This window comes from Gracilinanus agilis, chromosome 2 (genome assembly GCF_016433145.1).
Source record: "Gracilinanus agilis isolate LMUSP501 chromosome 2, AgileGrace, whole genome shotgun sequence".
NCBI lineage: Eukaryota > Metazoa > Chordata > Mammalia > Didelphimorphia > Didelphidae > Gracilinanus > Gracilinanus agilis.
The window spans coordinates 63,101,929-63,117,602 of record NC_058131.1 but is presented as its reverse complement, the minus strand read 5'-3'; the positions used below and the strand labels follow the sequence as shown (position 1 = coordinate 63,117,602).

The 15,674-nt window shown below is 49.9% G+C and overlaps 1 protein-coding gene across 1 annotated transcript in view; it reads right to left on the bottom strand.

Annotated features, from left to right (window-relative positions):
• The window catches only part of FHOD1 (formin homology 2 domain containing 1), a 34,506-nt gene that overhangs the window by 6,439 nt on the left and 12,393 nt on the right, over positions 1-15,674 (bottom strand). Inside the window, exons 2-15 of the mRNA XM_044659427.1 lie at positions 12,742-12,848; positions 11,251-11,315; positions 10,889-10,956; positions 10,691-10,796; positions 10,052-10,146; positions 6,670-6,781; positions 6,472-6,566; positions 6,105-6,248; positions 5,818-6,014; positions 2,920-3,021; positions 2,627-2,650; positions 1,948-2,001; positions 574-689; positions 7-382 (exon numbers count right to left, since the gene is read on the bottom strand). Of these exons, the coding sequence (XP_044515362.1) occupies positions 7-382; positions 574-689; positions 1,948-2,001; positions 2,627-2,650; positions 2,920-3,021; positions 5,818-6,014; positions 6,105-6,248; positions 6,472-6,566; positions 6,670-6,781; positions 10,052-10,146; positions 10,691-10,796; positions 10,889-10,956; positions 11,251-11,315; positions 12,742-12,848 (1,661 nt within the window). The remainder of the gene's footprint in view (positions 1-6; positions 383-573; positions 690-1,947; positions 2,002-2,626; positions 2,651-2,919; positions 3,022-5,817; positions 6,015-6,104; positions 6,249-6,471; positions 6,567-6,669; positions 6,782-10,051; positions 10,147-10,690; positions 10,797-10,888; positions 10,957-11,250; positions 11,316-12,741; positions 12,849-15,674) is intronic.

The following is a 15,674-nucleotide window of genomic DNA, read 5'->3' as shown; positions in this document are numbered from 1 at the left end:
GGGGGCGGGGGAGGTGGGGGTGCCCCTCCGAAGGGTGGCAGTGGTGGTGGTGGTGGTGGGGGGCATCCTAGGGGCAAAGGGGGTGGAGGTGGAGGATTCCCAGGGAGGGGTGGTGGTGCCAGGACATCTCCAACCCCAGCTGACTCAGTGGCCAACAAGTCCTGATCTTCATCCTCCCCTAGGTCTGAGAAGTCCAAATCTCCAATTCGGAGTGAAGGTTGGGGTGCGGGTGGCTCTGAGGTGACCTTAGCCTCTGGGGTCAGGACCTCAGACTCCAGGCTTCGCTGGGCTAAGATCAGGGGTCGGGGAAGTGGGCTTCTTGGGGTGCTAGGGGGTGGGGGGGTGGGGGTTGGCTCTGGGGTGCTCCACAGCTCTCGGGGGTCTGTGAAGATAGGAAAGAAGGCCGTCACCATGGTAACCCTACAAGCCAAAAGTTGAGCTCCCCTCTTGGGCTTGTAAGGACAGCACTACCACCTCCTTCTACTAGGGGGCAGAGGGGAATCAGGGAATCTCTAGAATGGGGACGAGGAAGACCTAAGGGGACTCCCAGCCCTCCCAAGCAACTCTTCTCACCTGGGTGTCCGTCAGCTTCATCTGGCTTGGCCTCGGCTAGAGCCTCAGCCCGACCCTGGGCCAAAGCAGCCTGCTTCTCTGTTTCCGCTGCGGCTATGTTCTCCAGGAAACGGGCTCTGCAGGAGAGCTCCTATTGGTACCCAGAACTCCCATCCCTCTCCAGCCTGCCTTCCTCGGCGCTAGCTAGCAGCGAGCCTGCTTCACTCTAAAAACCGAAGCCTACTCTCCAGGAGCCAGGATTCTTTCCCTGGCAACCTCCCCGGCGCCCCCCGCCATCCATACACGGGCACACACAGCCCATGCAAACGGCCGCCCAAGCACGGAGCAGAGAGCACGGACGTGGCATCTGAGGAGCTGGGATCAAAGCCCCGCCACTTACTAACGGTAACTTGGGGGAGTCACTTAGCTCCGAGGCCTCCTTTTCCTTAGCTACAAAATGAGGAAAACCAACTAGGAAATCTCCAAGTCTCCTCCCAGCTTAGAGGATCTGGAATGGAAGGGCCTGCAAGTCCTCTTCTCATATGTCAAGGACCCAAAGAGCATCATGTCCAACTCCCTGCTTCTGTTTGGAACAGTTCCCAAGCCTGGAATTCTGCCCGCTTCTCTGGAAACACTTTTACAGGATGACTGAACCCAACGAGGATTCTATTTTTTTTTTTTTTTGTGATACTGGGTTTAAACCATTTTTGCTTTTTCTTTTGAAACAAGTTTATTTTATTTGCTCTGCTGCCTTTTGTTTGGGCATCAGGGGAGGTGGAGGGCTCGCCCCTTCCTTGATGATAAGTGCTGTCGGGCCATCCTACACGTGGTCACCACTACCCGTCTGGAATAGTCCATCCTCTGCTCCCTAATTCGGCCTCACGTCAGGCAGTGCCTGCTAGCCTCTAAGGCCTACTCTTCTGTGGCTCTTTCCAGCCTCCTCTCAAGTCCTGGTCCTTCTTTATCTCTAGGTCTCTTCTTTATCCGTACACCAAGCAATCCCAGTTCTCCGTTAGCCATTCAGCTAGAAAGCCAAGTAAGGCATTGGAGGCTGAGAGGGGCTGAAGCGCTTCTCTATCCCGATTCCTCATCTCAGTATCAGTCTACATCTGAACAGGAGCATCACTGCTCTGACTCCAAGGGTCTACTAGGATCCCAAGGTCTTTCTCAGCTGGCCTAGAGATGCTTGGTAAAGTTAACTATGTTTCTGGGCTTTTGAAGCGTGAGCACAGGAACCAGATGAAGAACAGAGTGGGAGGAATGGTTTCCAGAGTGTGGGCTGCCCTTGCAGGAGGTCCCCTGCGGCACACGGGGAAGCAGTATTGAAGCAGAGAGCACAACGTCCTGAGCGGGACCAGCCTGGGCCAGGCAAGGCCAGCCCCACTCGATACTTACTCCAACCTGCTCAGCACAGGCGGGACCCCAGGGACGGGAGGGCTCTCAGGGGCCCTGGGGGAAGAGAGTCGTTGACTCCAGCAGCACTCCTAGGGGGCCCTTTGATTATCCCATGCAGAACTAGCTTGGCCTCTCTTCTACACACACACACCTACCTAAGGGAAGTACTCACCCCCATAAACCTCTCCCAAGTTTTCAAGCACCTCACCACCATCACCTCCACCCACCTGGATCCCCGCCTCCCAGAAGACAAGGATGGGGAAGGGAGAAGAGGAAAGAGATAGGGAGGATGAAGGGAGAAGAGGAAAGAGATAGGGAGGACGGGCACTAGACTGGTGAAGAGACTAGAATATGAGAGTATGGAGAAACCAGAGGAGAGAAGGGTGAAGAGTAGGAAGAGAGGTGAGAAGAGGGGAAGGGAGGGGGCAGGAGAAGAGAGAGGGCTGAGAAGAGAGGAAGAGAATATGGAGGACAATGAGAGAAGGAAGGAAAGGAGGGAGGCGGAAGGGAGGAAAGGAGGAAGGAAGGAAGGGAAGAAGAGAGGAAGGGAAGGATGGAAGGAAGGAAAGATGGAAGGAAGGGAGCCAGGGAGGGAAGTAGAAGGGTAGAAGAAGGGTAGAGTATAGGACACAGACAGTCCAAGGGAGGCCTGAGGGGCTTGTTCACTTCAGTCACTTACCAAAGAGGAACAGTTTGATGAAGTCTGGAAAAAGAGAGAAAAGTTGGGCAGAGGACGGCCAAAGGTGCCCAGGGAAGGGGGCAGGGCATCCCAGAGAAAGCAAAGAGTTGGGCTAGCAGAGGAATAAAGCAAAAGGGACAGGCAGAGAGAGGGGCCCAGATCTGGCCAAGAGATTCTTTAGGTACCAGCTTTTATATTCCCAGAGGATGAGAGGCTGGCAGTGCCAATGGGCCATGAGAAGGGGAGACCAAGGGGACAGGGGGTTATGTCCCATCCCCAAGCACATGACTTACTTATAGATGCTCCTTTCACCTAGTACATCGATAGAGGGGACCACAGTGGGGCTGGGAAACGAGACCACTGAGGAACTGAGGCAGGGGGCTGGTCCTATGGGGCTAGAATAAGACTGTTGGTTAGTGCAGACTCTGTAATTTTCCTCCTCCCTTCTTCCCTCCTACCACAGTCCCTTAATGTGCATACTCTATGGCTTTTCACCTCTTCCTCTGTCTTCCCACACCAAACCCTACCTTGTCTACACCAAGACCTCTAATCCCATGACTATCAGATCATTACCCCTTCACTCTCCTTTTCCCCCAACCTAACGCTTTGGTGAATCAGTTCAAATCTACACTGCTCTCTTCTTGAGGCTCTGGGTCCCTTATTGTTTCACCAATTATGCTCTGCTAAGACTCAGCCTCGGATCATGCCCATTATTAACTGCCTTCACTCCTCACACATGCTGCTGAATGAGGGTAGACAAAGTCATATAATCATTCTGACTAGGTCTGCTATAACCTCACAGTTGAGGCTCCCCAACTTCAACTGGACCCTCTCTGCTGCCAGGCAATCCAGCCATACCACCTCCATTATCAATTCACTATCCTATTCTACTAAGTAGCTTTTCCAAACCTTTTCATCCCTCCTCAAACCTTCCATGGTTCTCCCTTACTTCTGCCATTCTCTCTTACTTTACCCCTATCTCACATGAAGATGTGTTCTTATTCCCTACCCAGGCCAACCTGTATCCTTATTCAAGAGATCCCATTCCATCCCATCTCCTCTAGATTGCCCCCTCTGACATTCCTATTCTCTCACATCTTCAATCCCCACCTGTCCACTGGCTCTTTCCCTACTACCTATAAACATGCCCATGGCTCCCGCAGCCACCAAGAACCTTCACTTGATCCTTCCATTCCTACTACCTAACATGCTATGTTCTTTGTGGCCAAACTCCTTGAGGAAGCCATCCATAACAGATGCCTCTACTTCATCTCCTCTCATTCTCTTTACCTCCTGCATTCTGGCTTCTGATCTCATCATCTCTCTGAAACTGCTCTCTAAAGTTACCAGTGATCTAATTTCCAAATCTATTGATCTTTATTCAATTTTCATTCTTCTTGACCTCTCTGAAGCCTTAGACATTGTTGGTCACGCTGTCTCCCTTGATATCCTCTTCCCTATAGGTTTTCAGGTCACCACCTATCAACTGATTCTCCTCCTACCTAAGTGACCTTTCCTCAGTCTCCTAGTACAGATCATGTCCACTAGCCAGAGGTATCCCACAGAGCTTTGATCTGAGTCCTCTTCTCTTCTCCCTATATACTACTTCCCTTGATGATCTCATCAACTCTCAAAGATCTCTAGGATGATAGTTCTCAAATCTATCTAGCCAGTCTTACCTCTCTGCTGACCTCCAGTCTCACAACTCCAATTGTCTTTGGGACATCTCAAGCTGAATGTCCAGTAGACATTTAAATTCGATGTGTGTAAACTTGAATTTACTATCTTTCTCTCTAAAACTTTGTCCTTTCCAAGTTTCCCTATTCCTGGTGAGGGCACTATACATCCTCCCATCCTCCAGGCTCAAAACCTAGGTGTCATCCTGGATTCCTCACTATCCCTCACCCACTGTTTCTAAGTGTGGCCAAAGCCTGTCAATTTCACCTTTATGATACCTCTTGACTTCGGCCCTTCTCTCCGCTGACACTTCTCCACTCTTGTACTGACCCTCATCGCCTCACACTTGGACTATTGCTCCAGCCTACTGGTGGGTCTGTCTGCTTCAGGTCTCTCCCCACTAGTCACCAAAGTCATTGTCTTAAAGTACTGGTCCAACCACCTGACTCTCACACTCAATAAACTCTACTGGAGGGGGCAGCTGGGTAGCTCAGTAGATTGAGAGCCAGGCCTAGAGATGGGAGGTCCCAGGTTCAAATCCGGCCTCAGCCACTTCCCAGCTGTGTGACCCTGGGCAAGTCACTTGACCCCCATTGCCCACCCTTACCACTCTTCCACCTAGGAGCCAATACACAGAAGTTAAGGGTTTAAAAAAAAAAATTCCACTGGCTCCTGATTAATTGTCACCAGAATTAAATACAAAATGTCAGGGGGTTATGGGAAAGGAGATCTCAGCCTCTTCAAAGCCCTTCATAACCTACCCTTCCACTTCTTCCAATCTCTTTACATCACCATACATGTCCTCTTTGATCCAGTGACACTGGCCTTCTGGCTGTTTCACAAACAAGATACTCCATCTCTGACCCCTGGGCATTTTCCTTGGCTGTCCTCCATGCTTGGAATGCTCTCTTTTCTCATCTCCACCTGCTGACTTCCATGACTTCCTTTAAGTCTCAAATAAAATCTCATCTTCTATAGGAAGCCTTTCCCAAACCCTCTTAATTCTAGTGCCTTCCCTCTGTTAATTATTTTCTATTTATCTTGTATATAATTTATTTGTATATATGTGTTTGCCTGCTATCTTTATATCAATTCAGTCATTCAAGAAACATTTAAGCATCTACTATGTGCCCAGCACTATGCTAAACTCTATTTTTTTTTTTTTAAACCCTTACCTTCCTTCTTGGAGTCAATACTGTGTATTGGCTTCAAAGCAGAAGAGTCGTAAGGGTAGGCAATGGGGGTCAAGTGACTTGCCCAGGGTCACCCAGCTGGGAAGTGTCTGAGGCCAGATTTGAAACTATGCTAAACTCTAGAGTCACAAAGAGGCAAAAGCCAGTCCATGTCCTCAAGGAGCTCACAATCTAAAGGGCAAGCAAATATGTACAAACAAACTAAATACAGTTTAGGTGACGGGGGGAGCATTCCAGGCACAGGGGACAGTTAGAGAAAATGCCTGGAGCTGAGAGATGGAGTGCCTGGCACATAGTAGGTACTTAATTATTCTCCCTTACCAAGGGTGAGCTTCCACAGGAGGCTTGGAATGGGGCAGGATAGGGCAGCTTGCCCTGGCAGGGGAACTGATGCCAGATCCTGTCCCCTCCAAGGAACGCCGACTCCTTTTTCCCTCCTCTGAGGATGGCTTCCTGCGCTCCTTCCGCCCACCGGGGACCCCCTCTTCAGGGTCCCCATCCTCTAGCCGCAGGGCACTCTAGAGAAGGAGAAGAGGCAGGAGTGAGGTAGGAAACCCGAGAGCTTTGATGTCCTTGATCTCATGACGCCCCAACCCTGGGATCCTTACCTCATAGAGGACAAGCTGTGCCCGAAGGTCGGCATCTGTGCCTGGGCTTCCCAGGTGCTTCTGCACAATGGCCTCCATGCCCTGTTGTTCCAGTGCATCTGTCACATCGTAGAATGAGTCTTGGTCAGGAAGGGCTGCCAGTGTCTGTGAACACCATGCTGGTGGTGAGGCTGGGCCCTCAGGCACCAAAGAGGGCTCTGAGCCGGGCAGTGTTGGGGTTGGGAAGCTAGGCCCTTAGGTACCATCGAGGGTGCTGAGACCCGGCAATATGGACACTGTGGGGTGTGTATGGAAGGAGGGGACCCTGTGGGCCCAGACTACCTCCACCAGCCCTAGAAGCTTTCACTCTTCCTCCACCCCCAGGCACCTTGTTGATCAGTGTCATGGTGAACACCAGCAACTCTGGGTCAGCTCCATTCTTCTCTTCCAGGATGGACACGAAGGTGGCCCATGGGTGGGCACCTGTGGAGTAGGTGAGAGCACAGGTAGGCGGGAAGGTAGAGTAGGTACAAAGTGAGGGCATGGGGGCAGCAGCAAGGGGAGGGGAGAAGGGAGAGCATCTGACCAGTGGCATTGGCGACAGCATCGACAGCGTGGATGAAGAGCTGAGCGTTGGTTTCTGCATATTCCACAAACACCAGAAGGAGCTTCAAGGATGTCTTTACCACCAGGCGAGACTGGGGAGAAGAAGGTGTCCAGTCAGTAGGGACATAATATTTCCTGGTAGAATTCCTCAGGGAGAGGGTTATGGGACAAGGGACCTCAGCCCTGCTTTGGGAACAAAATGGGATTCTTCTATTGAAGAAAAAGATGAAGGCAGGGAATGATGCCCCAGTCTTATAAGATGAGAATGGGAAGGGAGATGTGCTTCTCTGGGATGAGACTTTTCCTCCAGGGGAATGTCCTTTGGGGGATTCTAGAGGGTGAAACCTGGAGAAATTCTCCTTCCATTCTTTACCCGAGGGCAGAAAAGGGAATGCCAGCATTGTGAGATATTAGTTAGAATGCTGTCATGTTTTCTTTTATAAAATTTAAACAAATCAGAGCTAGACAGAACCTCAGAACCAGAATATCAGAACTAGAAGGGATGTTAGAACAGGGAATGTTAGGATCACTCTTCATTTTGCCTCTACCACCCACTGGAGCAGTCATACCTTAGATCAATCAAACAAGTAATCAATAAGGTTTTATTAAAAAAAAAAATTTAAATCCTTGCCTTCTTTCTCAGAATCAACACTAAGTATCAGTACTAAGGCAGAATTGCAGTAAGACCTAAGCAGTTGGGGTTAAATGATTTGTCCAGTGTCAGATAGCTAGGAAATGTCTGGGGCCAGATTTGTACCCAAGTCATTCCAGCTCCAGGTTTGGCTCTCTATCCACTCTGCTAACTAGCTATCCCTCAACAAGGCTTTATTAAGTACTATGCACCAGACCCTGTATTAAACACTATAGACACAAATGCAATAAATAAAGCAATCTATACTCATAAGTCAAGCCAACAAGAATTTTTCTTTTGCTTGGAGCTCATTGAGTAGGGGGTCAGACTTGTTCCTAACGAAAATTGTTTTGGCAGCCGGGTGGAGGATGGATGGAAGTGGGGAGGGATGAGACGGGGAGGTCAGTTAGGAGCTGCTACAATCATCTGAGCAATAGATGAGGAGACCGTGAACTACTGTGGTGGCTTTGTGAGCAGAGAGAAGGGTTCAGATGAAAGAGATGATATGGAAGGTAGAACGACCAGAATTATCAATGATTGGATATGTGGAATAAGGGAGAGTGAAGAATATAGGATCAAGACAAGGTCAGGAACCTGGAAGTCATCAGGGACCGACGTCCTCTGACACTTTTAGAGTTAGCAGTGTAAGCTGAGAGAAGGAAATAGATTTGAGATGTTGTAAAGGTAGAATCGTTAAGACATGGCAACTGATTGGAGAGGAGAGGAAAGAATCAGGGATGACATCAAGGCCTTGAGGGCGGGTGACTGAGGAGATGAAGGTGTCTTCAAGTCTACATGGGGAAGTTGGAAGGAGCGACAGGCTTACGAAGAAAATATTTTCAATTCCATGTTTGAGGGGCCATTAAGACATGCAGCTGGAAATGTCCAGCAGACCCTTAAAAGGTGCAGGAATGGAGTTCAGGAAAGATTTGGTCTGGATATGTAGATTTGGCAGAATAGAGAATCAACGAGAACAGATAATCATCAAAGGAGAAAAGTTGGATAGAGAAGAGGACCAAGAACAGAGCCCGGGTGGACAACTGTGATGAGGGGATGGGAAGGGACCCATAGAGCAGCAAAGGAGGTCAAGAATGAGTGATGTTACAATAAGAATCTGAAGAGAGGAGTGTCGCTGAGGTTGGGGGAAGAAAGAAGAGCTAGAAGGAAGAGGGGGTCGCCAGGTGATTATAAATGCTGTCTACTTCCACAAACAACATGACTCAAATAAGTTCCCTTCTGACTCATGATGAAAAACGCTATTCACCTGCCAGAGGAAAAAATAATGGAGTCAGCATGCAGATCGAAGCATGCTATTTTTCACTTCATTTTTTCATGTTTCTGATTTCTATGAGTCTTCTTCCATAGCATGACCAATATGGAGACATGTTTTGCATGATCATACATGTATAACCTAGATCAAGTCACTTACTGTCTCAGGGAAGGGAGAGGGGAAGGAGAGAGAATTTGGAACTCAAAATTTTGGAAGGCAAATGTTAAAAATTGTTATTACATGTAATTGGGAAAATAATAAAATATTATATTAAGAAATATATATGCATCCCTTCTCTCTCCTTATATCACCCATCATCCTAGATCAGGCCCTCATCACTTCTCTCCTAGCTTATTTACCTCAAGAGCCTCTTCCCTGGTCTCCCTGTCTCAGTTTTCCCTCTTGTCAGGCAATTCTCCACTCAACGACCAAAATAATTTTCCTAATCTACAAGTATGACCATGTCCCTTCTCTGATCAAAAAGCTTCAGGGGCTCTGTATTCCCTACAGAATACAAAAAGCAAGCTCTTTAGCCTGATAACTCTGCTCCATTCCCTGTCACACATTCCATGAACCAATCCGACTGGACCACTAGCTGTGCCTTGACCTAGTCTGGTCCTCAGGCCCCTTTGTGCACTGCTACATGGCTTTCCTCTTTCCCAGAAGGCATTTCCTCCTCGTGTGTCTGCTAAATCCTTCTCTTGCTTTGAGCTCAGTGAGATGCCGCCTCTCCCATCAGGAAGGCTTCCCCCATCTAGTTTAGGGATGGATTTGTACATCTCCCTGGCCTGAGCTGGAGGAGGGCCTGGTGGAGACACAAGTTCTGCCTCAAGGGGACCCCTTCTCTTCTTTGGGAAATGAAGAGGAAGGAAGGAATGGCTTTCTGTTCTCCTGACCCCCTGGACCTCCCCAGGAGTCAGTGATGCTCATGAAGGTAGCTGCGGACTTCTGGGAGAAGTGGGGGCACCTAGAGTGTTCTCAGGGGGACACGATGCTGGAGAACCCTAGTCTTCCTGGGCCTGGACCTTTCCACCAGATGGCAACTATCAGCAGGAAGGGAGGTCCCAAGAAAAAGCCGGCCAGGTGCTTCTCATGCTGGGACCTCTTCTTCCTCCCGCCCTGTTATATATTTCCTTCCCCCAAAAGAATGTAAGATTCTGGGGCGGAGGGACTTTCATTTTGCTTCTATTGGCATGCCAGGGCTTGGCCCGGTGCTTGACCCAGAGTGTGTGCTTCAATGTTTGCTGACTGACTTTACAGAGGACGCATTGAGGCAGGGGGAGGGAGGGAATAAGTTGTTCACAGTCACAGAATTAGTGCCAGAAGCTGGATTTCCTGACCGCCCTCCCCAGCTCCTCCCCAGCTCCTCCCAGGCTCTCCTCATCACCCAGGAGTCGGGGACGTGGTTCGGTGCTGGCAGCCTCCGACAAGAGGGAAGGGAGAGAGGGCAGATTTACTCACCACGCTGGCACAGAGCGTATAGAGCCACTGCACGGTTTCGCTGTGTTCCACCACACCCAGCATCCCATCAACGAAGAGCATCACCTGGCCCAGGGCTAGAGGAGGGAGTCAGAGTGACCGGGAGCAGCGGTCCCGGGGAGGCGGCCGGCAGGCCATCCACAAGCATTCATTAAGCATTTGCTACGCGTCAGGCCCTGTGCTAAGTGCTAGAGATACAAAGAGGGGCCAAAACAGGGTCCAGGAGTCTAAGGGCATCCGGGACATGTGCAGGGTAGAGTGGAGGGAACAGCCCGAGGGAAGGCGTGGGGAGGAACCAGGAAAGTCCACCTGCAGAAGCCGGCCTTAAAGGAAGCCAGGAGGGACAGAGAAGGAGGGAGGGCATGACAGGCATGGGGTTCAGCCTGAGCAAAGGCCTAGCGATGGGAGATGAGAGTGTGGAGGAGGCCAGGGTCACCGGATCATAAGAGTATGTGCGGAGCAGTCAAGTGTAAGAAGACTAGAAAGAGAGGAGGGGGCCAGTTTATAAGGCGCTTCAAAGCCACCCAGAAAGGGACTGGGTGGGAGACAGCACCAGCCCTGGAGGGAGATCGTGGCGGGACTGGCAGGAAGGACAAAGGGCCAGCCCAGGCCTGGACCAACCTCGAAGAATGTAGCTCTGGTAGTTGTGGTCCGCGGCGGCCCCGACGCGGATCAGGCAGCTCAGGCCCTCCGAGTGCACAAACTCTGGCACCAGGTCCTTGTCCTCCTACAGAGGCGGGGGGAAGGAGCTCAGGGGAGCGCCCTGGAGGGGCTCCCCAACTCCCGCCGCCCCCGGGCTGGCCTTCTAGGGACCCTCACCTGGAAGATCTGCTTCAGGGAGAAGAGTGAACGTCGCAGCTCGGGCCCACTGGATCTATAGAGCTTTTCTGCAGGGAAAAGGCACGAGGAAATTGGGGAGCCCCTCCCCGGGTACCCCATGGTCCCATCTGGGCCCCGCACCAGGAGAAGAGGACGCCGGGCCCAGGCTCCCTTCCCCCAGAGCACAGGGACCCTGCAGTACAGCCACTTGGGTTTAGACCCTCCCACCCCCACCCCGTACACCGCTGTACGCATCCCGCTTCTTATCTGCCTGGCCCAGGCTCCCCTCTCCCTCCAAGGAAATGGAGAAAAGCCCTGGAGAAGTGGGAGAGCCGGGGCTGGGGGCGAGGGCAGGGACTCACCTAGGATGGCATGGACTCGGATGGAGAGCTGGGTTCTCAGGATCAGGGTGGGCTTCCTCCCTTTGCTAGGTCAGAGGAGCAGAGGTTTAGAGGTGGAAGGGACCCTGAGACTTCGCGTGGGCCTCATTCTAGAGCTGGGAAAGCTGAGGCCCAGAGAGGCACCGTGGTTTTCCTGGGGTCACACAGCGAGTAAACAATTACTGGAGATGATTTGAGCCCCGGACCTCTGACTAAACTCGGTATGCTTTTCATTGTGCCACAGACATTACGTTACCACTTGTCCTTGCCCTGCCTCGCTAATCTCCGTCTTGAAAGTCTGCCTCCTTCCTGACGGTCTCACACAAGGACGTCTACATGCCAGCCTAAAAGCCCAGGAAGAAGTTGAGTTCAGCTGCGCTCCCTGGTCCTGGGGAGGGGCGGGGCTCCTGAAGGGCAGAGGGAGCTGGAGGGTTTGGGCAAACACAGGTGAACCAGGCATTCCAGTCACCTGTTCTCTTCCCTAGACAGGGTCCCAGAACATTAACTCTCCCCTGGCCAGGCTGGGCCCTCCAAAGGGCACAGGATGGCATTGAGGGATTCTTAGGAAGAACCGTGTGGACAAGAGATTAGGGCTCCAGCCCGGCTCCCTCCACCTCCTTTCTTTTCCTCCCTTTCCCCTCCATCCATATGCCCAGAAGGCCAAGAAGGGGGAGTAGGGGGTGAGGCAAAGAGGAGAGTGGACACTTGAGAAATGTGGCCCCAGGGCACAGGGCTGGTGACAGGTGGGAGGAAGAGGATCCCTGCAGGAATGAAGAAGGTTCCTCCCTCCTTGCCCAAGTCTCTCTGGGCACAATGCAAGGAGGTGGGGGAGACCAGGAAACAGAGACAGAGACAGAGACAGAGAAACAGAGAGAGAGATCAATGAGGGGAGTCTAACAAGCAATCCTTATTAGCTTGCTCACTAGCTATGTGACCTGGAGAAAATCATTTAACCACTGGTCCTTAGTTTCTTCATCTGTAAGATGGGAATAATAATACTTCCACTGCCTCAGCGTTCTGTGACCTCAATGCACTCATGAAATACAAGTTATTATTCTTTATCTGTGTATTTGGGTTTGTGTCCAACCACTGTGTCTTCTTGGGAGGGGGCAGGAGATGAGGGGAGGAATGAGGGCCTCCCCGGTCAGTTCCTGCCTTCTCTGGGGCTCAGGAGGGAGCAAGGCTGATGAAATTTTAGCCTGGTTTAGGGAGGGTCGTGTGTGTGTGTGTGTGTGTGTGTGTGTTTTCACAGAGGATGAGGGGATCAGAGCTTGGGCTCCCAGTTTTACCCAGGAGGAACAGAGAGAGAGAAAGGTGGGAATCACTGGGGTCAGACCCCAGAGGAAAGGGTCTGGGGTGGGGCACAAGGGAAGAGAGAGTCTGAGAAAGGATGGGTCATCTTGGAGGCAGCAAGAAGTCAACCTGGAACTGGTAGTCCTCTTCCTCCTTCTCCCCCCAACCCTATAGACTAACCCAATCTCTTCATAGAAGTCATCCAGCATCTCTCGCTGTTCTTCCAGGGACAGATCTGGGTCCAGGTAATATCCAGATGGGGACACCTGCAGGGCACAGTCTTCCATCTGGGAAGTAAGGCACAAGGTTTCTGTCAGTGACAGGAAGAAGTCACTCTTCCCTCCATGTCTCACATGGGAACTTCGAAGTGGCTTTGGCTCTTCCCCTCCCCCTCCACTGTGCTGCTCACACACAGCTAGGAGCTCAGTAAATAACAGCAATTTTATGGCTTATAAAACAATGTCCTCACCCTGGTGAGGCAGGCAGTGTACACACAGCTTCTTCCTTCAAAGTTCAGCTCAATGTCGCTTTCTACCCAATCCCTGGTCCAGTTCTGTGATGGCTGGTATCTCCCATCCCACTCGCTTAAATGTTTTTGTATGTATTTTTGTATATGTATACAATTGTTTCCCCATGATACCATGTAAGCTGAAGGTTTCATTCTCTGTATCCTCACAGCCTAACACAATGCCTGATACAGAAGACTTGAGTTCAAATCCTTTCTCAGAAACTGACTAGATGACTTTAGGCAAGCCATTTAGCCTCAGTTTTCTCATCTGTAAAGTGAGGATAATAATAGCATCCTCCTGGAGTTGTTATGAGGATGAGAGATTAATATTTGTAAAGTTCTTCACAAACCCTAAAGTGCTACGTAAATGCTAGTTATTATTAAAACCAGAAACAACAAAGGCAACACTGCTTATATCTGGAAGCAATGGCTCTGAGGCAACAGAGTGCTGATGGGAGAAGAGACTGGGATGGCAGGGAATCCTGGACCTTAGGACCAAAGGAGGGATTGTAACTGATGATCGAAGCCTAGAATGGGTGCTGTGAGTCATGGGGACTGTGAAGAACTAGGTGAGATGGATTGATTGTCTGCTGGCTCTGACTTTTCCCACTTTGAGAAGCCTTCATTCCAGGGTTGTGTTATAAGCCTGTAGGTCCCTGGGGAAGGAGTTCTCCAAAAGTATCAGCCATTTGACTTCCTCACAACTTTAAATTCTTTTCCTGCAAAAAGAAGCCTCAACCCCAGAATGGGACTCTCAGTGACTACACAAACTCCTGGTGGATATGGGACCAACATGAGGGAAAAGTTTTCTTGACTAGATAAAGGCTAGGAAAGACTTCCTTTCTGCATTCTTGGTTGTGTATAATAAACTTATTCTGTATTTCAAACCTTGGAAGAATAATACTTGCCTGAGAGCTGAGGGCCCTTTGGGGAAAGCTAGGAATGAACCATATTCAGATGTTACCAGGGTAAACTTGAGAGTTTCCAATTCTGAGTCATGAGCTACAATGGGGACCGAGGTAAGGCCCCACTGAATCACAGGGTATAGATTTAGAACAAGAAAGAACCTTAAAAATGATCTAGTCTAATGCCCTCATGTTTCAGATGAGGAACCTGAGAAACAGGGGCATTAATTGACTTGTCCATGACCATACAGATAATAAATGGCAGAGCTAGACCCTGAAACTAGGTTCTTTGACCCCAGATCCAGAATTCTGTCCACTATACCTTGGGGGAAAGTCATAGGTTTGTTGTGAGGTTCAAATGGGAAAATATAGGAGAGATGGCTTTAAAAACTTTTAAAAACTGTTGTGCTAGAAAAATAGGCTTTAGATTTTGTGTCAGGAGATCTGAGTTCAAATCCTGTCCCTGCTACTTACTTGAGACCTTGTCATCATAAAATCATAAAATTTAGACCTGGAAGGGATCTTAGAGATCATTTAGTTAAACTCTCTCCTTTGACAGATGGGGTAATCAAGACCCAGAAAAGGGAAGTGCCTTGGGTCAAGGTTTCTGTTTCAGGCCTCAGTTTTCTTGCAAGACTAGTTAACCTCAAAGGTCCCGTCTAGCCTTAATATTCTATGTGTTAACATAGAACATGTTTGTGTTATATATGTGTGTGCCTATATAGACAGATAGAGGGATATAGATATATAGATCCCAAAGATATATATATATATGACCATTAACACATATATATAATAGATAAACACATCCCTTTATGGTATATGTATTATTTATCACATATTCCTCTAAATATAAGGGATATATCACATATATATAAATAAATTACATATATAACATAAAAGTTCAGTGGGAGCAGCGGACTAGAGAAGGCTCTTTTAGAGGAGGGACAAGGAACCATGTCCATCCCCCCGAGGGTGGAGCTACAGGGTTGTCCGAGGTCGTGTACCCCCTCCCCCTTGGGACAAACACTCAAAGCTCTCAGTCCCACTTCCTGCCTGGCTCCTAGCCCTTGCCTTCGCCCTCCCTTCTTAGGGGAAGGGAATAGGCGCATAGTCATCCTCTCTGGGCTATTTTAGGAGTGGGCCCAAGAGAGTGGCAGAGCCCCTTCCTATCCGCATCCCCAAAGGAAAGCCAGGAGGAAGAAGAGTATTGACAGAGTCAGAAGGGAAGGAAAATAAGGGATTGGGCTAAGGACAGTCTGACTGCTATCTCCTTGGTGGGGCACTGGATTAAAATCAGAAACCCAGGGGGGATTCCAGACCCAGCTCTGCTCTATGGGAGATGTTGGTCAAGCCCCTTAGCCTTTTGGGGACTCAGTTTCCTCATCTACAAAATGAAGAGGTTGGATTAGAGGATTTCTTTGGGTTTTAGTAGCTTGAAATCTTTGATCCTGTGATCAGAGGCAGAGGCCCAGGACTCCTCTCCTGCAGCAGGCAGAGTCCAAAGGGTCAGGAGGGGCCCTACCAGCAGTCTTCAAGTATCTGAAGGGTCTGCTTGATCCCTGAGGGCAGAACTACGAGGAAGGGGTGGGAGCTGCCAACAGGTAGGTCCAGGCTGGATGTCAGAGGGGGAGCTCTCCCGGCTAGGAGGTTTTCGAACAAAGGCTGGGTGTGGTGGCTGGTTATCAGGAGATTAGATA